Source organism: Tenrec ecaudatus, chromosome 1, assembly GCF_050624435.1.
Source record: "Tenrec ecaudatus isolate mTenEca1 chromosome 1, mTenEca1.hap1, whole genome shotgun sequence".
Taxonomy (NCBI): Eukaryota; Metazoa; Chordata; class Mammalia; order Afrosoricida; family Tenrecidae; genus Tenrec; species Tenrec ecaudatus.
Genome location: NC_134530.1, coordinates 57,179,053 through 57,202,117, shown reverse-complemented (window position 1 = coordinate 57,202,117; position 23,065 = coordinate 57,179,053). Strand labels below are relative to the sequence as shown.

The 23,065-nt window shown below is 50.0% G+C and overlaps 1 protein-coding gene across 4 annotated transcripts in view; it reads left to right on the top strand.

Moving 5' to 3' along the window:
• The window catches only part of CSMD2 (CUB and Sushi multiple domains 2), a 781,206-nt gene that overhangs the window by 516,509 nt on the left and 241,632 nt on the right, over positions 1-23,065 (top strand). For all 4 annotated transcript variants that reach the window (XR_012785340.1, XM_075553739.1, XM_075553737.1 and 1 more), the window contains 6 exons: positions 6,393-6,531; positions 7,497-7,684; positions 8,326-8,514; positions 8,685-8,801; positions 18,778-18,993; positions 20,547-20,735. Coding sequence is in view for 3 of the 4 variants with exons in the window: in XM_075553739.1 (XP_075409854.1) it covers positions 6,393-6,531; positions 7,497-7,684; positions 8,326-8,514; positions 8,685-8,801; positions 18,778-18,993; positions 20,547-20,735 (1,038 nt within the window). In the remaining variant the exon portion in view is untranslated. The remainder of the gene's footprint in view (positions 1-6,392; positions 6,532-7,496; positions 7,685-8,325; positions 8,515-8,684; positions 8,802-18,777; positions 18,994-20,546; positions 20,736-23,065) is intronic.

Genomic DNA, 23,065 nt, shown 5'->3' with positions numbered 1-23,065 from the left:
CAGGTGTTCACAAAGTTCCAAAGTGAAATCTGTCAAAGAAGGTCTATTCTGAGAAGTCTAGTTTCTCTCCACTCTACCCATATGTAAACATTTGGATTTGAGTTGACTCTTTCATTGCTTTGCATTTTCTTTTTTTTAATTAAATCATTTTATTGGGGGCTTATACAACTCTCATCACAATCCACACATACATCCATTGTGTCAAGCACTTTTATACATTTGTTGCCATCATCATTCTCAAAACATTTGCTTTCTACTTGAACCCCTGGTATCAGCTCCTCATTATTCCCCTCCCTCCCCGTTCTCCCTCCCACATGAACCTTTGATAATTTAAAAATTATTATTACTTTGTCATATCTTACATCATCTGATGTCTCCTTTCACCCACTTCTCCACTGTCCATCCCCCAGGGAGGAGGTTATATGTAGATCCTTGTAATCGGTTCCCCCCTTTCTCCCTCACCTTCCCTTCACCCTCCCGGTATCACCACTCTCACCACTGGTCCTGAGGGGTTCATCTGTCCTGGATTCCCTGTGTTTCCAGTTCCTATCTGTACCAGTGTACATCCCCCAGTCCAGCCGATTGGTAAGGTAGAATTGGGATTACGATAGTAGAGGGGAGGAAGCATTCAAGAACTAGAGTAAAGTTGTATGTTTCATCTTTGCTACACTTCGCCTCGACTGGCTCTTCTTCTCCCTGCAACCCTCTTGCAAGGGGATGTCCAGTTGCCCACAGATAGGCCCTGGGTCCCCACTCTGCCTTGCCCATCATTCACACCACTATGATTTTTTGGTCTTAGATGCCTGATCGCTTTGACATCTCATGATCTCACAGGCTGGTGTGCTTCTTCCATGTGGGCTTTGTTGTTTCTCAGTTAGATGGCCGCTTGTTTATCTTCAAGCCGTTAAGACCCCAGACTCTGTATCTTTTGATAGCCGGGCACCATCAGCATTCTTCACCACATTTGCTTATGCTTCTGAGTTGTCTTCAGTGACTCGGGACAGGCTGGTGTATGTATCCCATCCCCTTCCTAGATAAGTGAAATCAGGCTATGTCTGCTAGTCTCTGCTGGATTCTTTTCACTTAATCATGTATTTTAGAGATCACTTCAAAACACTATATATCTAGCTATTCCTCATTCTTCTTTGTTGTTGCCTTTAGGTCCCGTCGGGTGGGTCCAACACATAGCGACCCTGTGTGCAACAGAATGTAACTCTGCCCAGTTCTGGCCATCCTCACAATCATTGTTTTCGGGTATCACTGACTAGGTTGCAACTCATAGCAACCCTGTGTACAACAGACTGAAATGTTGCCCCATCCTACGCCATCCTCTCGGTCATTGCTATGCTTGAGCCCATTGGTGCAGCCACTATGTCAATCCCTCTCGTTCACTGAGCCGCTCCTTTAGCACACACAATGATCTCCAGGGACAGGTGCCTCCTGGTAACATGTCCAAAGTAGGCGAGACAAAGTCTCACCCTCCTTGCTTGTAAAGAGCACTCGGACTGTACTTCTTCGAAAACCGATTTGTTAGTTCTTCTGACAGGAAATTGTTGAAAAGGAAAGTGGTCACTCTGAGGACGAAAGTGTGCCTGACCCAAGTCACTGTGCATTTAGTGTTCTTCACCATGATTCAGACTTCTCGGTGCCCCGGCCTTCTATTTCCTGTGCAGCTCGCCCATGCACACGAGGCACTGGAAGGCACCATGTCGGGGTCAAAGTGACCTCTCTGCTTTTGAACACTTCCAGAGGTCTTCGCGACAGATTTGCTCCAGGCAATACGTTATCTGACTTCTTGATGGCTGCACCATGGGGATCGATTGTGAACCCACATAAAATGAAATTCTTGACAGTGTCGATGTCTTCTCCATTTATCATGGTTTGGCTTTTATTGGTTCAACTTTTGGCTGCATAAAGACTCCATGTTGTAGATCACCCTAGTTTGTTCAGTCTGCTTTAGCTGAACATTTAAGCTGTTTCCGTTCTTTTGACTTTGCAAAGAATCCTGCCCTGTGTAGAAATACTGATGTGATTGCATCTCAAAGACCAGACTGCCATGCAAAAGGAAGGTTGGTCACATCATATCACAAAATTATGTAACTGCCAGATGACATAACCACACCACTGCCGGTGCACTATGAGAATCGTGATGCAGCCTAATTGACACATGGCCCTAACCACTGCTCCCTCCTCACTGCTTACTGCCAGCGGCACATTGTGAATATGCGGAAAAGCCACACACTCGGCTCTTCACTGAGGTTGTAAGTGTAAACTACTGCATAACCAGTAAGATAGGTTAGAAGACCCATGTAGGATAAAAAATAAAAGAGAGGTTGTGAGAAGTAGAGGTGTGTGTGTGTGTGTGTGTGTGTGTGTGTGTGTATGTCTATGTACACACTATCTATCATCTTGTCATACTGTGATGGCTTGCATGTAGTCGTGATGCTGGGAGCTATTCTTGATGTAGTCACAGGTCAATGAAAAAGAGCCAGACCCTCAGCAAGCGGACTGACCCAGTGGCTACAACAATGGACGTGAACACAGCAATGACTGAGAGGGTAGTGTGTGGTCGGGCAGTATTTCAGTCTGTTGATCATGTGGCCACTAGGGGACAAAACCTACTCATGACACCTATGAACAAATTACATGTGTATGAGTGTGTGTGTGTGTGTGTGTGTGTGTTTCTTGCTCATTTTGCCAGTGTATCATCGGGATAGGATCTCAGAAGTAGAATTGCTGGGTCAGAGTGAGTTTTACTAGATACTGTCGAATCCCATCTCCATAGGGAGGTGCCCTGTTGCATTTCTGCTACCTTAGCACGAGAATGCTTGCTTCCCTGTAGCCTTGTGTGTCATCAAACTTGGGTTGGTACCGATTTGATAGATGAGAAATCGTGTTTTCATATACCTTTCTCTTACTAAGAATGAGGCTGAGCATCTTTCCAAATGTCCAAGCAATATTGCATTTAGGGATTTCTCTTGTAATCTCTGCCAGGTAACTGCCCGGTGTCACCAAGTGAGCTCCCATTCAGGGCACACAGCCCCCTGTGAGAGCAGACCTCCTCCCAAGGAGCAGCCCCCAGGTCTGCTTGCCAGCATAACAATATCTGGGGGGCTCAAACCACAGACTTTTCTGTTTGCAGCCATGCCCTTAACCCCATATGCCGCCAGGGCTCCTTGCCAAGCAATGAACCCCTTGAGTATGAAAATGAACAGTAGAGAATGTTGAGGACTGGGTGAATAGAGAGGCTATTTGGTAACCACAGAAACAAGAGGAAAAAACTAAATAGCCAACATAGTCGCAGGAAAGCAGAAAAAGAAAACAATTAACAATCACTAAAGTAATTATATTCCCAGCACCCCCCCCCCAGCTGGCACCCGACATGTTACAGATCATTTTGTTGATGTATAGCTTGAATAGAGAGCCACCTAAACAGGCTAGTGGCGATATCACCTTTGTCTTCCTGGGAATTAAATGGGGAGCTCACAGCCCAGCAGAGAGGCTGGGCCACCAGGGCTGAATTGAAGCTGAGAAAGATGCCCCAGCCACTGCTGAAATTGGTTCCTGGGGGAACAGCAGTGGGCTGGATGCTCCTTGCCCCTCCAAGGGCTTGCATGTCCATTAGAGACTTTAGAGTAACCCTCTTTCCCTGGTTTCAGTGATAGGTTTTAAAAACTGGGGTTACCCAGAAAGTGACAATAACCATATGCAATTTACTCTCTCCGTGTGTGATGTGAGTGCAGTGTAATTACCTGGTTTCTCCAAGCCTCCATTACTGGAAATGGGGTAATAAACTCCACCTGTAAAATGAGGATATTAATAACATCTGCTTCTGATTGTTGCAAGTGTCCCCAGGACCGTCCACGTGGAACCCTAGCACATAGTCAGCTCTCAGTCCACCTGGGCTCATGACTGTCAGCACTCCTACTGTGTGCGTGCAGAGGTCTCTGGGGAGTCTCAGTTCTAAGTTTTGCTGATTCTGTGTTTTCACCTAATCTCTTCATCAACAGGGCCCTAGATTTCTCCTCAGTAAAAGCGAAATCACAAGGAACTTCATAAGAGTGTGTGTGGTTCTGGAGAACTGCCTCTGTCTCATGCATGGCCAACCCATGCACAACAGAACTAAATGGGGTCCAGGCTGCATGATCCCTGTGACTGATCAGGGATCAGACTGTGGTGGTCCACAGCGTTTTACTGGCTGATGTTCAGAAGTAGATCGCATGGCCTTTCTTGGGAATCCTGGGTCTTGAAGCTCTGCTGAAACCTGCTCCGCATCGTAGTAACACACAACTCTCCCCTGACACACACATGGTGCGTCATCATGAGGCGCAGAGGCCTGGACCTGAGCCCAGCTCTCCTGCATGGAAGGCACTGAGCCAACATTGCCTCACGGGTTTGGTTAAAAGGGAAGGTAGGGGAGAAAGGGAGAACCAATCACAAGGATCTACATATAACCCCCTCCCAGGGGGACGACAACAGAAAAGTGGGTGAAGATCGGTCAGTGTAGAACATGAAAAAATGACAATAATGTATAAATTATCAAGGGTTCATGAGGGAGGGAGGGTGGGGGAGGAAGGGAAAGAAAAAATGAGGAGCTGATATCAAGGGTTCAAGTAGAAAGAAAATGTTTGAAAATGATGGTGGCAACATATGTACAAATGTGCTTGACACATGGATGGATGTATGGATTGGGGTAGAGCTGTGTGAGCCCCCAATAAAATGATTTCATTTTTAAAAACTACCATTGGGTCAATTCTGGCTCATAGTACCCTACACAGTGTTTCGGGGGCAGATCATTCCGGAAGCAGGTAGCCTCCTCTGTGTCTCAGTAAATGAGTGAGTTGCAGTCCACAGCGTACCTGAAAGTGCCGCCAGGGCTCCCCAGGGGCTAGGTGAGTCTATTATCACGCATCACCCAAACTCTGACTCGCTTAAAGGCGGGGTTTATATATCAAGCAGGCTACTGGAGCCACGTGCGGAGCATGAACTTCAAGTGCTCCAGTCTATAACACCACTGGGAGGCCAGGCTGGTGGGACTTCCCTCTGACCCTTCCTTCCACAGTCTCAGAGCAGGAAAAGGCAACTGCAGGCGGGACACTGGCTCCTGAAGTTCCAAGGTGGGTGGGCGTGCCCTCATCTGATGAGCCAAGGCAGCCGTGTGGCTCTGCGTAATGTCTAAATGGGTGACACAGTGAAGGAGGAGTGCTGGAACAGTGTGGATCTCCACAAGGGAGATTTGGCTGCAGGAAGAGGTGGGAGTAACAGGAAGGACATCGGTAAGAATGTGAAAGCTAGAGAGGGGCAAAGAGATGCCCGGGGTCTGACGGGACAGGTTTTGCAAGATCAGAGCCAGCCCTGAGGTACGCCTATGCCATCCAGTGGCGTTACCTGCCATGACGCACATTCATTCATCCCTTCACTCATTCACGTCAGGAATTAGAGAGACACCCAAGTGCCACATACTATGGCTCAGGCTGGGGATACCCAGGTGTGTGAGACAGAAATACGCTTCGTCCCGCATCTGTTGCTGGTCAAAATACAAAGTGATAGGTAGAACCTCTGGTGGCCCGTCAAAAGATGCAACATGGAGCATATGGGATTCCACTCCTAAGTCCACTCCCAAGAGACGTCAGAGCCGCAGCACAGACAGACACATGTACTCGGGTGTTCAGTGGGGTGCCATTCACCGACCATGCAGGTAGAAAACAGCCCAAATACCCATCCCAGGTAAATGGGTCGGCAAACTGCGGATAGACACACTCAACCAGAAAACCCGCTGCCCTCCCGTCATTCCAATGAATGCGACTCTCCACGGGGCTGCCGAGACCGAAGCTCCTTATGGGAGCAGACCGATGCATGCAGTGTGACCATAAATAGACATGAGGGCCTGACACAGGCAAGGAGGAGCCTCGGGGTCATGAGACTGGGAGAAGTGAGGCGATCACCGAAGGACAAACACAAAGGGCTCTGACTCACCCATGTGTCACCCCATCTTCGTGGCGCAGAGAGGCTGAGCGTCATGGTTCTGACCACTCCGTGGGTGATTTCGGTGCCTGGATGGGCCGGGTTTATGCCTCTGCTGGCAGCCTGACAATTGAGTCAGGAGCAAAGAAGAAGCCAAAGGGACCCACGTGTGAGCTGTGGCTGCAGGCCTTCTCAAACGATGAAGGCTTTTTCATGTCTCTTCTCTGGCCCACAAGAATACGCCAGGTGATGAAACTGGGCAGCTGCCCCGAGGCCCCAGTTGACAAAATGGACACATTACAGTTCATGTCACACTCCATAAAACCAGTTTTTGCTGACTGGCACGTTTTATCAAGAGGCTCTGTGTGTGTGTGTGTTGATTTGACAACCTCCAAGAAAGTTGCTTCTCTCCCCCCCTCCCCCCCCAGCTCCCTGTGGCGGTCACCTGACCTCTCCCAGTGGCACCGTCCTCTCTCCCGGCTGGCCCGGCTTCTACAAGGATGCTCTGAGCTGTGCCTGGGTGATCGAAGCCCAGCCAGGCTACCCCATCAAAATCACCTTCGACAGGTACTTCCAACTATGGCCTCAGGAGCCAGGCGCTGGTTTCTAAGCAGTGTCACGGCACGGGAGGGAATCAATGTGGGCTGTGGGCCAGAGACAGCACTGACGTGTCAGCAAGCTCAGAGCACACTCTTGCGGACCGCCCCGGGTAGGGAGGGAGCTCACTGGCTTTGCCAGGTGGGGGTTGGTTCTGTGTTGGTAGTGGGCTTTGGAGTCATGAGGAGTGGGCTTGGCAGCCTGCGGTGTGTCAGAGCCAAGGAGGCAGCATGAGTGCCTTTCCATGTTAGAAACATGGCTTTACCATGTAAGAAGTGTAACCATGAAATGCTTCATTGGGATGGCAGCTTCTCTGACCCCTTGTCCAAACCCTGCTCAGATGCCCACTTCTTGCACCCCTCCCCTGGTTTTGCTCACTGGATGGTGACTGCAGACCCCAGACATGTGCATACACTGCGTCAGGACAGAGCATTCATGGCTTACAGTAACAGCTGGTATCATGTGTGCAAATATAAATACTAGTATTTACCACATAGTAAATGCTATTGTGTTGACCACTTTAGAATCTCTGCTAAAAATTCATTTTTCCCCCTAAACCTTTAAAAGTGGGGGAGGGTGGCAGGGGGCACCATTCTTGGCTCAGAGGTCATTCCGAACAAAAAAACATAGACAAGAGATTTGGCCCTGGGCTAGAACATTCCAACACCAGGAGGCTCGTTAGTAGTCACTGTGCCTCTGCATCCAAGGATGGACGAGGCAGGGTGCTCGAGGGCAGAAAGAGAAGGGGACTAGCTAAAGCAGAAAAGGCCCTGCTGCCTTGCTAGTTCATCGATCCATGCCGAGTAACAAACATCCCCCAGCCCACCACAATGAAGGTGCTCTTCCGAAGCCCTGGGGCAGGCGGGTCCACTGGGTCTCTGCAAAGTCGTCAGCGCTGATTGCCTCAAGGAGTCTTCTCTTGCATCTTTTGGCAGATTTAAAACCGAGGTCAACTATGACACCCTGGAGGTGCGAGATGGGCGGAGCTACTCGGCGCCCCTGATCGGGGTTTACCATGGGACCCAGGTCCCTCAGTTCCTCATCAGCACCAGCAACTACCTCTACCTCCTCTTCTCGACCGACAAGAGTCACTCCGACGTCGGCTTCCAGCTCCGCTATGAGAGTGAGCCTCAGAGGGTCCAAAGAGGCAGGCAGCGGGGCTGGCCCAGGGTGACTCCTCCAGGATGTCCCCAACTCGGCGCCATCCCCTGCTATTCCCTGTACAGCCACGCTTCTGGGGGTGCACTTTTGTCCTGGGACCCCTCTGAGCTCAGGGGAGGGAGTGTCACAGTCACTGTCAGCCTCTGGGGAACAATGGTGGCTGGTGGCCCGTGGGCCTGTGCTCTGGTGCACACTGGGTGGGCTCTTCTGTGGACACCTGGTTGCCTGCCACCATGTGGACCCTGGGGGAGAGAGTGTCGGATGGAGCATGGAGTTGAAATGAAATGGCATCTCCCTGCTCACTTGCCCAGTGTCCCATCATAACGCCCCAACTTCACCCTCAGTGTTAAGACTTGAAGAGGCGGAGTCCCTGTAATGCTTGGCAGACAAGCACCGAAGGCCATTTCCTTGCACGTTCAAATCCCTCCACTGGAGCACCTGGCAGAGAGGTCTCTAAGCACCCTCTCAGCTAAGCCCAGAAACACCCTTGATGAGTGGGTAGCGTTCGGCAGCTCCAGCCTTTAGGTCACTCAGGGACACATGCCTCCGTGGCCTTGGTGAGTCAGCCGGGTCCCTCTGTTCCACTGGGGCTCTCCTCTCCAGCCATCACGCTGCAGTCAGACCACTGCCTGGATCCGGGGATCCCCGTCAACGGGCAGCGCCACGGGAATGACTTCTACGTCGGCGCTCTGGTGACCTTCAGTTGCGACTCGGGCTACACGCTAAGCGATGGGGAGCCCCTGGAGTGTGAACCCAACTTCCAGTGGAGCCGGGCCCTGCCCAGCTGTGAAGGTGAGGCGGGCCAGCAAGGGCGCTGAGGAGAAAGGCCAGGAGCGGGAAGGGGCACTAGCTCGCCTACCTCCTCCACTCGCAAGAAGGGAGGAGGGGAGGAGGGGAGGCAGGGATCTGTAGAGGAGGGGTGGGGTGCCCTGGCCCTCACTGCTCTCTTCACTCCTCCCCAGCGCTCTGTGGGGGCTTCATTCAAGGCTCCAGTGGAACCATCTTATCACCTGGCTTCCCTGACTTCTACCCCAACAACCTGAACTGCACCTGGGTCATTGAGACGTCGCACGGCAAGGGTGAGTGAGTGTCTGGGCCCCACACCAGTTTGAGGATGTGACCCGGTCAGGGCCCCATGTTGCTCATGTCAAAGCCGCTGCAATGTGATCTCTGAGCCCAATCGAAATTCTTCCACCCATGGGAAAATTCCCAATAGCTTCCATGCCTTTGAACCCCAGAACTGATGAATCTTGGAGAGTCCCCGGTGCCCTCGAGCCGGTTCCGGCTCATAGGAAGCACATGGACACTGCCCAACCCAGCACCCTCCTTTCAACCGTGGCCACGTTTGAGTCTGTGGTTGCAGTCCCTGTGTCTGTCCATTGCTTCGAAGGTCTTCCAAACACGATGCCCTTCTCTGGGGGCTGGTCTCTCCTGACAACCTATTCAAAGTACAAGAGGCCTCAACGTGTCCTGGAAAATTTGAATAGAAAGATAATGGAGTTTTCCCACACCCTTTCTGAAGCCCCCTCATGTACTGAACACCGTCACCCCTTCTCCCCTACAAGGAGCCCTGTGGTGTGAGGCCGCTGCTCCTTACATCGCGGGTGGCCCTACCCCTCACTAGGCTCAGCCATTGTCGCCGCTCACCACAGACAAGTGGTTTCTAGGAGTCCACGTTCAAGATAAAGGTTTGGGTTATAAATAAGCACTAATGAATATGGTCTTTCATGTAACACATATTTATTGAATGCCACCTACGGGACAGGCACTGCAGCTGCGTGTGAAAAAATAACCCACAGACACGGATTCCTTCTTGGCTCCTAGCTCAGGCCCCCTCCCACCCCATTCCACCCGCACAGCACGTGGGAAAATATACTCATGCCTAGAGCCTAGCCCAGAGCGCCTGCTTGTGTGTGTTCCCGGTGAAGACCTAGCTCGTGTGCTTTTAGAAGGCGTCACTGGTCCTTTGGACACATGCCTTAGTGAAGAACCTCGGATCTCATAGAATTAGCTTGGAGAAGAGCCAAGAAAAAATTTTTTAAATGCATTCAGAAAAAGTAGCCCTTCCAGATATTGAAATGTTGTCCAATAATTTTAGGTGTGGTACAAGCAGGAGTGAGCATACAAACTGGGAGGAGGTGCGTAAAGGGCCAAAATTAGACTCTTGTGCTTGTATGCTGTGTGTGTGTGTGTGTGCACGCGCACACACCCGTGCCTGTGAATCTGTAATTTAGTATACGATTAAAGTGTCATTTCTGATCTGTTGACGAGAGGATGGATCATTTAATAAATGGTGCTAAAGCAGCCGGCTTAACCATCTGGAAAGAGTGGAGAACCAATCGCATCCATCCCTCGTCCACTTAACCACATAAATGCCAGCTCCAGACAAGCAGGACCGGTGGACCTCACGAGGATCGGAAGAGCCTGTCAGGAGGAATATCCAAAGCAGAATCCAAACAACAAACAGCACTAGAGCTGATTTATTAAAGCATGGAGTGGATTTATGGTCCCCTCCCCCAAAGCCTATCGAAATACCCAGTCAGAGAACAAACGCACACATATTTGCAGCATGTGTAATTGACTAAGGTTTACTATCCTGATATATCCGGGGCTCTTCAAATCCAGTAAGACAAAGATGCCTGATCGCACAGCGTGTGAAATGACCCAGGCTCCACAGGAGCATGTCACAGTAGAGACAATACAAATGGAAACTCCTCATAATAAAGGAAAGGAGAATTCCGCCCATGGTGAAATGCCATTGTTCTTTCTTCCCAGGTCAGCGAAGGTCAGCGAAGGTCAAGTGAAACATGGCTGGCATTGTGTGGCACGGTTCACTCTTTCCACAGGGTCATCAGATAATCAGAGCCAGGAATTTCAAAACTGTCTGTTTCAGAACATGGCAGCTCCTCTTCTTAGGACTTATCTGAGGAAAACCAATTAGACATCAAGATTTAGCTACAAGGATGCCTCCTGAAGTACGGTTTATTTTATTGAAAAAAAATTAGGAACTATTCAACTGTCCCTCAATCAGGAAGGCTTGCGTCACTATATGGTACAAATATTTAAAGGGGCCACAGAAGCGGTTACAGGGAATCGAGAAGTAGGGGTGGGAAGAACTTTATAAAGGAATGTACTTACATAGTCTTGTAGGAGTCCTGGTGGTGTAGTGGCTATGTGTTGGGCTGGGATCTGAATGGTCAGCAGTTTGAAACCACCAGCAGCTCCTCAAGAGAAGACTGGGTTTTCTCTTCCAGTTTTGGAAGCCTACAGAGGGTCGCTATGAGATTAACAACAGGTTAGTGGTATGAATCCTTCCCGAGTAGACACAGAAGAAAGACCTGGCCATCATTTCCAAAGAGGTGGGTGGAAAAAGCCATTGGAAGTCCTGTAGACGCATGTACATATGTAAATATATTTATATGTGACAAGGAGGAAATAGATCTATGAGCATATATTTATAGGTTTAGTATTAAAGTAGCAGGTGAACATTAGGCCTCTACTCAAGTACTCCCTCAATGCAAGAGCACTTTGTTCTATTTAACTGGCCTCCTATGATGCTCACCTTCCCAACATGATCGTTGAAGACAAAGTGGGTGCATAAGCAAATGTGATGAAGAAAGCTAATGGTGCCCGGCTATCAAAAGATATAGTGCTTGGGGTCTTAAAAGTTGAAGATAAACAAGCAGCCATCTAGCTCAGAAGCAACAAAGCCCACCTGGAAGAAACACACTAGCCTGTGTGATCACAAGGTGTCTATGGGCTCAGGTATCAGGCATCAAAGAACAAAAAGTCATATCATTGTGAATGATGGGGAGTGCAGTGGAGCCCCAAAGCCCATCTGTAGGCAACTGGAAATCTCCTTACAGAAGGGTTTTGGGGAGGAGACAAGCCACGAAGAGTGCATTGTAGCAATGATAAAACATACAACTTTCCTCTAGTTCTTTAATGCTTCCACACACAAATAAACACACACACACACTATTATGACCCCAATTCTACCTAATAAATCCGGTTAGAACAGAGGATGTACACTGGTACAGATAAGAGCAGGAAACACAGGGAATTCAGGACAGCTAAACTCCTCAGGACCAACAATGAGAGTCACAATATCAGGAGGGTAAGGGGGAGGTGGGGGAGAAAGGGGAAACCCATCACAGTGATCTACATATAACCCCCTCCCTGGGGGACAGACAACAGAAAAGTGGGTGAAGGGAGACATCGGACAGTGTAAGACATGACAAAATAATAATAATTTATAAATTATTGAGGGTTTGTGAGGGAGGGAAGGGGGAGGAGGGAGAGGGAGAAACATGAGCTGATACCAAGGGCTCAAGTAGAAAGAAAATGTTTGAGAATGGTGATGGCAACAAATGTACAAATGTGCTGGACACAATGGATGGATGGATGAATGGATGGATGGATGGATGGATGGATGGATGGATGGATGGATGGATGGATGGATGAATGGATGGATGGATGAATTGTGATGAGAGTTGTGTGAGCCCCTAATAAAATGATTTTTTAAAAGAAAAACAAAGCCGTGTAGAGCCCAGTTGTACTCCACATGCCTGGAGTCACCATGAGTCAGAGTCAGCCCCATGGCAAATCATGTTCATGTATGTAGCATGTATGTGTATGTGTACATGATTTTCCATTAGGTTTCTCTATATGTTCTACATGTGCTTTTGCCTAGAAATCAATACACTCCCATGGATACTTCACAAATGCTTATCTGCTCTAAAAACCATAAAACCAAACTCTCTGCCTTCAAGGCGGTTCCAGCTCACACCCTGCACTGGCCTGGAGTCGATGATGACTCCCCGTGACCCTGTAGGTCAGAGTAGAACTGCCTCTGTGGGTTTCCCAGCCTGCAGCTCTTTATGGCAGTAGAAAGCCCGGTCTTTCTGGTTGTTTTGAACTGTTGACATTGCGGTTAGCGGCCTAGGGTGTCACCACTCCACCACCAGGGCTCATAGCCAGCCTAGGAGCCCTGTAAATCTTCAGGGAGCAGGAAAGCTCACCTTTCTCCCAAGGAGCCGCTGTTGGATTTAAACCACCAGTCCTGAGGTTAGCAGCCCAATGCTTACCTAACAGCATGGCCGGAGCACCTTTTACACATCTCCGGGCACCAGGAAAACAGCTGGGGAAGCCACTTCCTGCCCTCAGGAAGCTTTGCTGGTATCCGGTGGTAGAAATGCCTGGCTGGATAGGGACTGGTGATGGAGGACTTGGAACAGGAAGCCCAGGGAGGAAGTGGAGTAAATGACGTCCCATCGAAGGCGTTGCAGTGAATGAAATGGAACAAAATGTGCAGGGCCTATCCAATGGAGCGCTGATGATCTGCTCTATAGACCTCTCAATTCACAATGAAAAGTTAGAGAAAACACAGCTGTCGTCAAGTTCGTTTCAGTCCGTGGCAATTTGGTGTTTCTGAGTGGAGCTGTCCTTTGTAGTGGCTGTGGTATTTTGGTCACCCGGCCTTTCGCTGAGGCGTCTCTGGGTGGATTCGCACCGCCAATCTTTCTGTTAGCAGCTGAGTGCTTGCCTGTGTGTGCCACCCATGATGGAGACACGCCGCCTAAACAGACCTCTCCGTCTCTCCTGGCCAGTGCTGGGATGGAGGGAAGGAAGCCAGGGAAGAAAGATCAGGGGCTAGGGAGGTGACCTGGACTGGAGGCTTGAGCCCAGACCTTACCACTGAACAGGAATTAGCCAGCCAGCACTACAGACAGCAAGTATAAGACAAGGCGAGGCGTGAATGTACGACCAGCCTTTCTTAGAACCGTTTAATGACTTCACACAGCCCTTACCATTGAGCCCCAAGCTCTAAAACAGCCGCACAGCCCCATAGTCTGTGATAGCTCTTCTCGACCTCATTCTGAGCCTTCTAAACCCAGAGCTCCTTTGTTTTTCTAGAATGCCATGGGCTTCACTTCATCTCTGTACCTTGGCTCAGCATACCGGGCCTGTCTCCTGAAACACTTCCTCTCTCCCCGCAGCCCCTCTCCCCTGCTCAGTCGCCCTCGTGTCCTTCAGAACCCCCTGAATTCATCACCTCTGCTGGGCCTGCTCAGCTCACCATCCCTGTCCCCTTCCCCAGGTCAAGGCCGGCTCTCCATGTCCCCGCAAAGAATCCCGTGTCTTCCCAGCCCCAGACTCGACCCATTTCGCTCCCACCATAGAGTCACATCTTTCTTGCAGAGACAAGTCTGTCTGGTGTCCTGCAGTGTCCCCAGCTGTGGCCCGTTCCCGGCACATATGGGACTTGGGAAGCAGCCCGTGTTCAGGACAGAATCCCATGGCGTGCAGACTTGTCTTCAGAAGGCATTCCTCAATTTGGCCCCCCAGGGCATCTTGGGGTGGCATAGCTCCTGGGAGGTGGACTCTGATTGCCTCGGAACAGGCAGAAGCTCAGCTGGGGAAACTCAAAACTTGATGAAATTCAGAAATATTGCACAATCCAGAATTTTTCAACTTGCCGCGAGGAGTCTGGAGACATTGTCTTTCAAGGGTGCTGAGGCACCTTTCAGCCCTCAAGACTGTACAATGCACTAAGCAACAAGGGCACCAACCTTTATAAACCTACTGGGTGCCCGAGTGACACTATGGGATAGCCAACAGGCTCCTAGCCACAAAGTCAGTAGTTCAGACCCACTAGCCCCCCGCTCCACCACACCGTAGGAGAAAGAGGAGGCAGTCTGCTCCTGTAAAAACTGTATGGTCTCAGAAACTCCACGGCGGTCTTCCCCTCTGTCTTGTAGGGTCCGTGTGAGCTTCATGCATGGGAAGGTTCCGGGCTCTGTGCTGTGTGTTTTGCATGCACTGCCTCACTTGTGAAGTAGGTAGTCACTGTTGCTTGCCATGGAGTGGCCCCAATTCATAGTGACCTTACATAGGAGCGTGACAGAACAACGTACTGTCCAGTCCTGGCCATCTTCCTGACCGCTTGTCCGTTGGAGTCCCTTGTTGTGGGTGATGCGTCAGCCCCTTTCACTGAGGGTTGCCCGCTACCAATCATGATGTCCTTCTCGAACACCTGGCCTTTCTTGATGATGTGCCCAAAGTAAGCAAGACAAGATCCCCGGCCTTGCCTCTAGGGAGCATTCTGGTTGTATTTCTTCTACAATGGATGTGCTGTTCATTCTGATGGAAGTCCTTGGAAGATTCCGTATTCTTCCCTGAGACCATCATGGATTGCATTCACTCCGCATTCTTGTGTTCGTTGTCCGGCTTTGACATGCGTGGGAGGCAAATAAAAATGATCTGGCACACATCAGGCACATTGAGTCATCCATGTGGCAGCTTTGCTTTTGAAAACTGGGGAGAGGTCTTTTGCAGCCGATTTACCCATTCACTGTTATTATTGGTGTTTGGGTGGGGGACCGGGGAAGGGAGGAGGCAACTTTAGTGGAGACTCTTCGTCTTATAGATCTGGCTGCAAAAGCCCAGGCCTTGTCCATCACCCACTCTTTCTGCCCTGGGCTGATGTCGATGCCCTTGTCAGGAGTCTGCGTGCTTCCCTCCAATGTGTTCACCTGTCACTCCAAATCTTTCTTCCAATCAGAACACGGGATGTCTCTAGAGCTGTGGAAATGTCTTCATTTTCTCACATTGGCCAGAAGAGCCCCGAGCAACCAGCACAGCTGGGAAAGCCCAGGAGTTTCATCTCAACTGTTTACTCATCCAGCCCAGGGTTTACAAACCCAGCCCAGGGTTTGCTCCTCTGTGGGGGCTGCATTTGCATGCCAGAAGAGGAGCATGCGGAACACTAGCAATTACTCAACTCTATTTCCGCCTTTTGCTGGGGCCTGGCCTGCTCTTCGCCCAAATGGCATCCAGCCAGGAGGAAAGACCTTACTCCACCCAGTGCTTGGGCAAGACATGCACGTACCCCACTGTGGCTCCCTGAACACACTCCCACACCACTCGTTTCTAGGATTCTGGCTTCTGTGACACATGTCCAGCCCTCCGAGTAGAGTTACCCACTCCGAATTCTCGCTGTGGATGCATCTGCCGCCCCTTGCACCCAGCATAAGGCTTGGCATTTAGTTGATGCTGAAAGTTGGGTGGTTTAAAAATAGATAAATAGAAGATAGATATATGATAGATAGATAGATAGATAGATAGATAGATAGATAGATAGATAGATAGATAGATAGATAGATAGATGGATATTTTCATCTGGAAGGGCCTGGATCCAACCTTCCAATGGTTTTAACACGAAGGGCTTGGTTGGTTCCAACCACCATTCATCAAAAGTGTGTCAGTAATTATCCAGAGGAGTGGTTTGCAAACTTCCCTGTGCCTACAAATCATTTGGGGGTCTTGTTAACATGCAGTTCTGATTCAGTATGCACTGGAGGCTGAGTGTCTGCATTTCTACCAGCTCCCAGGGGCTCCCTTGACTGCAGGTCCGTGGAGACCCTTGGAGCAGCAGGTGTTCCCAGCACTCCTGGCCTAATCAGTACCTGCCACCGGCACCAGTCATAGCCCATAATCTCATTGGCTCACTCCCCTGTGGAAGGGAAGCCACACTCTACACAATTCACTTGGGGTATTAAGATCCTGCCCCTCCCTAACTGTCCTCAGCACCTGGCGTGTCTCATCACCAGGCTGTTTGTAGAGCTAGCTCTTAGGAGCACAGCATTTGCAGTCTCCAAAAAAATCAATACAAACAACAAAGCCTCACTGCCATAGAGTTGGCTCCGATTGCTAGTGGTCCTATGGGACAGATCGAGCTGCTCCGTAATGTTTCTGAGACGAAATCTTTGCAGGAACAGATAGCCGCACTTTCCTCCCATAGAGCAGCCAATGGGTTTGAACAACCAACCTTGCAATTCGTCCACAGCGCCGTGAGGGTTCTTTGCCTCTGCAGTCAGTTCACGATCCCAGTCTGCCACCTACTCTGTCACTTGGACGAGTCCTTTGGCAAGTGACTTCCTCTCCTTGTGCCTCCATTTCCTCACGTGTAAAATGCAGATGGTAATAGCCACTCATGGTATTTGTCATTGTCTCATACACATGTGAAAGTTTGACACTGAATAAGGAAGACTGCACAAGAATCGATGCGTGTGAATTGCGGTGCTGGAGGGTAATGAGAATAATGGAGAATGTGGACTGCTAAAAGGACAAACCGATCTGTCTGGGAAGCAGTGCAGCCAGGGTGCTTCTTAGAGACGAGGATGGCGAGACTTCATCTTGAATACTTTGGGGGCATGTTCTAGAAGAGACCTGTCCCTGGAGAATGACATCATGCTTGGTGGAGTTGAAGGGCAGAGAAGGAGAGGAAGGTCCTTGAGAAGATGGATTGACACTGTGGCTGCAACAACGGGCTCGAGTGTGAGAACAACTGCGAGGCTGGCATCGCACAGGGCCGTGTTTCCTTCTGCTGAGCATAAGGTCGTTATGGGTAGGCCCTCTATGGATCGGAACCAACTCCATGGCAGTGAGTTTTTGTCGTTGTTTGTATTGAGTTTTTGGAAACTGCAAATGCTATAGTCGTAACAGCCAGTGATACAACTCTGCCTTTCATGCCATAGAACTAAAGCAAGTCAGCCCGGCGATGAGATGGGGTGGTCGCTATGGGATGACGCCTAGCAACAGCAATCGTCACACCCCTGGTGCAGACCTATTGATGAGAATAAAGGGGTCTCATATCATCTCTTCCAGTTGATGGGGCTTCACTATTGGAGCAGTAAAACACGTCAGACGGTGATGCACAAATATCTAGGGTTCAAAATGTTCCTCAGTGTTGGCCTGTTTATATCATTCTCTGGGCCCTTCCTCGGTGGTGGAACTCTGTCCTTCTTACTCTGATTGTTCCTCTGAAGCTCTGCCTCTCCCATCTCTTCCGGGAGGTCTTTCCTCTCCAGACATTGATTCTCACTCTTCCTTGTCCAGCTGGACCCTCTTCTCCTTGCTTGCAGCTTCTAATATCACCTGTGTAATGATGATTTCCAGAGCTCCCTCTGTGTTAGATGCCATCAACTTGGGCTCAATAGAATGAAACACTGTTGAGCCTTGTGCCATCCCCATGATTGGTATGGGATTGGGAATGTATTGGAGTTCAAGGTCTCAGCATTAAGTTTGCATGTAGCTTTAATGGACAGTGGAGCACAAGGGTCGCATGGCCATGTGTCAGAGAACCCTGAGCCAACCATGTAAGTTCTTCAGTCCAGCCTAGCATATGTGTCCCCGTCATGCTCCCATTCTTGATTCTGTAGTCCCACCTGCAACTGTGATGTATTTACCTGCCATAAGTCGTGCGTTCGTGACAGTTTCCCTTGTACTCTGTGTCCCATATAAGGAGCCTCCAAAAACTCACTGCCATGGAGTTTGATACTTCACTCAGAGTGACCCCATAGGACAGAGTCGACCTGCCCCGGTGGGTTTCCGAGACCGTGCCTCTGTATGGAAGTGGAAAGCCTCACCTTTCTCCCTTGGAGCGGCGGGTGGTTTCAAACTGCCAGTCTTGTGGTTAGCAGCCCAACATGCCACCACTCCACCACCAGGCTCCTCTTTGGATTCCTAACAGTCCGTTAAACAAGAGAAGGTTCTCAGAGCTCTTTGGCCCCTCTAGGGGATAGCTGAATCCAACCTGTTTTTCTGTGAGCAATTTATAAAAACTCCATAGAGACTGCATTAAGTAAAGTACCTTAAGCTGACCGCATTTCGTAAGGGGGATGCTTTTCTAACAATGTTAACTAAAATAACGTAGGGGACAGCCCCTGATAGCTGTGTCACTCTGTATTGTAGCGATTTGTCTAGCGTCTTGTCTCACTCCTTGCATGTAACCCAGGGCCTGGCACATTTCCAGAACTCAACACACACACACACACACACACACACACACACTTTGCTTGAACTCACCAAGCTCTTGGATGCGTTCTCACAGAACTAACCCTAAAGGGCCCTTTCAAACACGGCCACCCACATAACCGTGCCGCGTCCTTTCCCCCTCAACTGCACGTGTGGGTGGGCGTGCTCCGGTTCATCCCTGGGGGTGGCCAGCCTACGTACCAGCGCATGACGGTGGTCCTCCTGGTCTCTTGGCAGGTGTGTTCTTTACTTTCCACACCTTCCACCTGGAAAGTGGCCACGACTACCTCCTCATCACGGAGAACGGCAGCTTCGCCCAGCCCCTGAAACAGCTGACGGGCTCTCGGCTGCCGGCTCCCATCAGCGCTGGGCTCTACGGCAACTTCACCGCCCAGGTCCGCTTCGTTTCCGATTTCTCCATGTCTTATGAAGGCTTCAACATCACCTTCTCAGGTAAGACGGTGAGCATCCCTGTGGGGAAGAGGTCGCAGGTAATCTGCCTTTCCCCCTGCTGCCTACATCGGCCTTCCCACCAGCTCGTCAGCGATCTGCTCTACGGGCTCTGGGGGCAGTGGCCTCTGTGGCGAAGCCCAAGATGTTTGCATTCGGCAGGAGGAGGAACTTCCCGCCAATGGGCAGAGAAGGAGCCCCCAGCTTTGTTGAGGATTTACGCTGAATGGCCGACCTAGCTGGTGGAATGAGAAACAACTCCCTAAAGAGACCCCATGCCCTAGTCGTCCAAATTCTTCCATTGCTTCCACTTCCCTCGTTTCACAGCCCTGCAAGTAGAACAAGAAGAAAAGAGTATGAAATTAGTATACCTGGGGTGTTCTGGCCTCACTGGGAGTCTTTTTCATATGAATTATATATTAATTTATAAATTATCACTTAATTTATAAATATATGTTTATAATACGTAAATATATATTAATATAATTATATATAATAAAAGTATACATAGCCAAAGACACGGCATTTCAATCATTTCTACGTGCCTTCAGAGAGTTCTGTAACATCGATCACATCTTCGCGTTGGTAATTCTTGCTGTCTCTCGCCAACTTATTCTACCTCCGTCTTAGACTCACTGCTCCCTACGCTTCCGCTCCACCTGTTCAGCCGCCTTGGTCAATCCATCTACAGTAGAGTGATTGCCTGGTAGTAGATATTAATCTCTGAGTTTAAGAGTTCTGGCAAGGACACTTTCTTGTGTGCTTTCAGGGAGTTTCACCAAGGTTCCTGGCCACTTGTGTCCTATGGTACCAAAGTTCCCGCCATCTCAGCTCACTGTAGATATCCTATGGATTCTTCTTGGGATGGGCAAGAGGCACCTGGCCTTTAGGAACTGGGCCCTCTTCTGGACCTTCAGCAGCAGAAGCCCCTGCCACTTGCCTGCGCTGACTGCCAGTCTGGCTTGGCTGATGGGATCTATCCAGCCAGTGTACCACATCCCTTGGTAGAGGGAGAGAGTCTCCTTGTCCATCCCACATGGTGCCCTTGGGCACTGTCTCCATACGACAAAGGGGCCCTTCAAAGTAAAGAGGTGGTCACCTCCACATTCACTGAGTTCACCAGTTTGTGAGTGGACCATAAATGCCACTCCATTCAGCTGCCCCCCGTCCTCCCAAGTGACTGCATGATGGAGAACAGCTTGAGTGACACACTTGGATTTTTCTTTCTCAAGGAAAGTTGTCCTGGACTCGGTCAGCTATGACCTTGTTGGACAGCAATGGCCAGACTTATGGGGTTCAGCAGAGTCCAAAGTGCTCTTCAGCTTGGGGTTCAAATGGAGTTGACAATACTGAGAAGGAAAGGTTCACATCATGTGAAATGTGCATCTGGACGCACAGTGGCCCCAACCCACTACTTATGGGTTCAAAGGCTCCTGACCCCTCTTCTTCTGTTCCCCTCAGACTCTCTCTCTCTCTCCATGCCTCTGTGTGTCTTTGTGCCTCTCTCGGGTCTCCCGCATACCGCGTTGACCCTCCCTCTTTGGCTGTCTGTCCAGAGTACGACTTGGAGCCCTGTGAGGAGCCGGAGGTCCCAGCCTACAGCATTCGGAAGGGCTTGCAGTTTGGCGTGGGTGACACCTTGACCTTCTCCTGCTTCCCCGGGTACCGGCTGGAGGGCACCGCCCGCATCACGTGCCTGGGGGGCAGACGGCGCCTGTGGAGCTCGCCTCTGCCAAGGTGTGTTGGTAGGTGGTCACGTGCTTTCATTTTGCTTCACTAATGGGGTGGGCACAGCTTTAGTCCGTCTCTGTGGTGACGTGGAGAGCGCCCAGGCCGAGGGGCCCACGGGCCTGGACTGGGGGACTCACTGCCACACGCTCACCTGTGGGCAGCCTCAGGCAGGTCACTTAACCTCCTTCTGCTGCAGCCTCCTTTCCATAAAACCAGGATGGCATTCCCAGCCTTGTGGCATTTTCCCATAGACTCCACAGACCTTACAGGGTGGGTCTTTTTGAAAGGTAGGCATTCAGGTGAAGTTGACTTCAGTAATCTCATTTCCCCACTCAAAACACATAGATTTAGCCATTTCAGGACCAAATTATTTTCTGCTTTCAATTTGATCTGGTTGGTAAAACCATGTGTTTTCAGTAATGAAAAGCATTTGGAATTAAATCTAATTTGGGGTTTAGAATTTCAATACAATTCTGATACCCCCAAGGGGTCTCTGGGCATGGGGTTGGTGTTAACAGGACCATTTCTCCAGATTGGTGCAGTTATACAGGCCCTCAGCAAATGGCAGCATCCACTAAAAGTGGGATAGGAGATTCCCGCTAAACTCCTGAGGCAAAAAATTCAGGCGGGCACCTTATGTCCCATGGGTCATGACAAGGTTATGAGTTCCTTTGGCAGAGATAAATGGATGAAAACTGGGCAGGCCTATAAGAAAGAAATATGATCTTTGCACATGGAGAGTCCCAGTCTGCTGGTTTATATGAGTACTACCCGTTGGAGAAAACCTAGAAATCCCCAGCTTGGGAAATGTGGGAATGTAGTTGAGTTCAAGTCTAGAGTGCCTTTTATGTCCCAGGGCCTGCTTTGGGTGCTATGGATATAGAAGTGGATGTAGCAGACCAGTTCTTCAACTCACAGTCTGGTAGAACCTATAGTTGAACAAGATTCCCAGGTGATTCTCATGTGAGGATTTTGTTAAACTGCAGATGTTGACTCCATTTGTCTGAGGTGGCATGCAGCAGTGGGTTGAACTGGAACGACTAGGCTCAAAGCCCTGGAGGGTAGAGCTATGTACACTTAGATATGTAATATGCCTGGTGAAGGTGAAGGTCAAGGTTACAGAGGAAAGGATGTTGGACTTGGAGAGTGCTGGAATGGAGCTTCTCACCTGTATAGAAAGGTCTAGGGAGGTCTCTGATGATCTGAAGGAATTTCAGACGACCGCCACTGGGCTTTCTTGGAGGAGAGAGACGGGTCCTGAAGAGCTCGTCTTCTTCTGGAAGAGTGCCCAGCGTGTCTGAGGACCCCCTAGAGGACGAGACTAGGGAGGTCTGGTGTCAGATTGGAGCCCAAGTCCTCATGCATCCTTGCCAGAGCCTAAGGAAGGCCATCCAGAGCTCTAGGCCTGCAGCGTGAGTAGGCTGTTTCCCCAGGGAAGATTACTGACTGTCCCTTGTCTGTAGGGCGAAAGCCTCTACTTGCTCACTATGCTTAGCAGAGAGCTTGAGCAAACACAAGATGCCTTAGTGGAGCTGTTTCCAGGTTCGCTGTGAGCCTCACACGTGCACTTCGAGGTCAACATGACACAAACCCCTGGTATAGCAAACAGGAGCAGCACTACACGGGCTCACAGAGACTGGCGACTCAGAGGACCCCACTGGTCAGCAGGGCCTGGGACAACTCCATGGAGCCCTGGGCTCCTCAGGGGCTGGGGGACAGTGCCGACAGCTGGTGTGATGCATCTCCAATGCCACCGTTAACGACCAGCTCCTATAGCAGCCCCCGCACTCAGCCCAGCTCCCGCCTTTGTGAACATCCCACGCCGGTTGATCTAATTGACATAAGGCTTGAGGATTTTGTCCATAGTATTTTATAATCTCACAGTTGTGGAAAAATTAAGTCAAAGAGATATAGAATTCTGCTAATAACTAATCAAATAATCCCAGCGTGCATCCCAAGCCATGATATTTCCCCTTGCCTCACATGCATGTGAAAGTTGGACACTGAATAAAGAAAACCCTAGAAAAATCCATGCATTTAACTTGTGGGAAGAATATGGGAAGTGCCAGGGACTGCTAAGAGGACACACCAATCTGTCTGGGAAGAAGTAAAGCCAGAGTGCTTCGGAGAGACAAGGATGGCGAGACTTCATCTTACCTACTTCGGGCCGTCAGGAGAGACCAGTCCCTGGAGAAGGCCCTCATGCTTGGTACAGCGGGGGACAGTGAGGATGAGGTAGGCCCTCGAGGGCATGGAGCGACACTGGCTGCCACCCTGGGCTCAGACGCAGGAACAGTTGTTTGTGAGGATGGAGCAGGACCGTGCAGTGTTCTGTTCTGCTGTG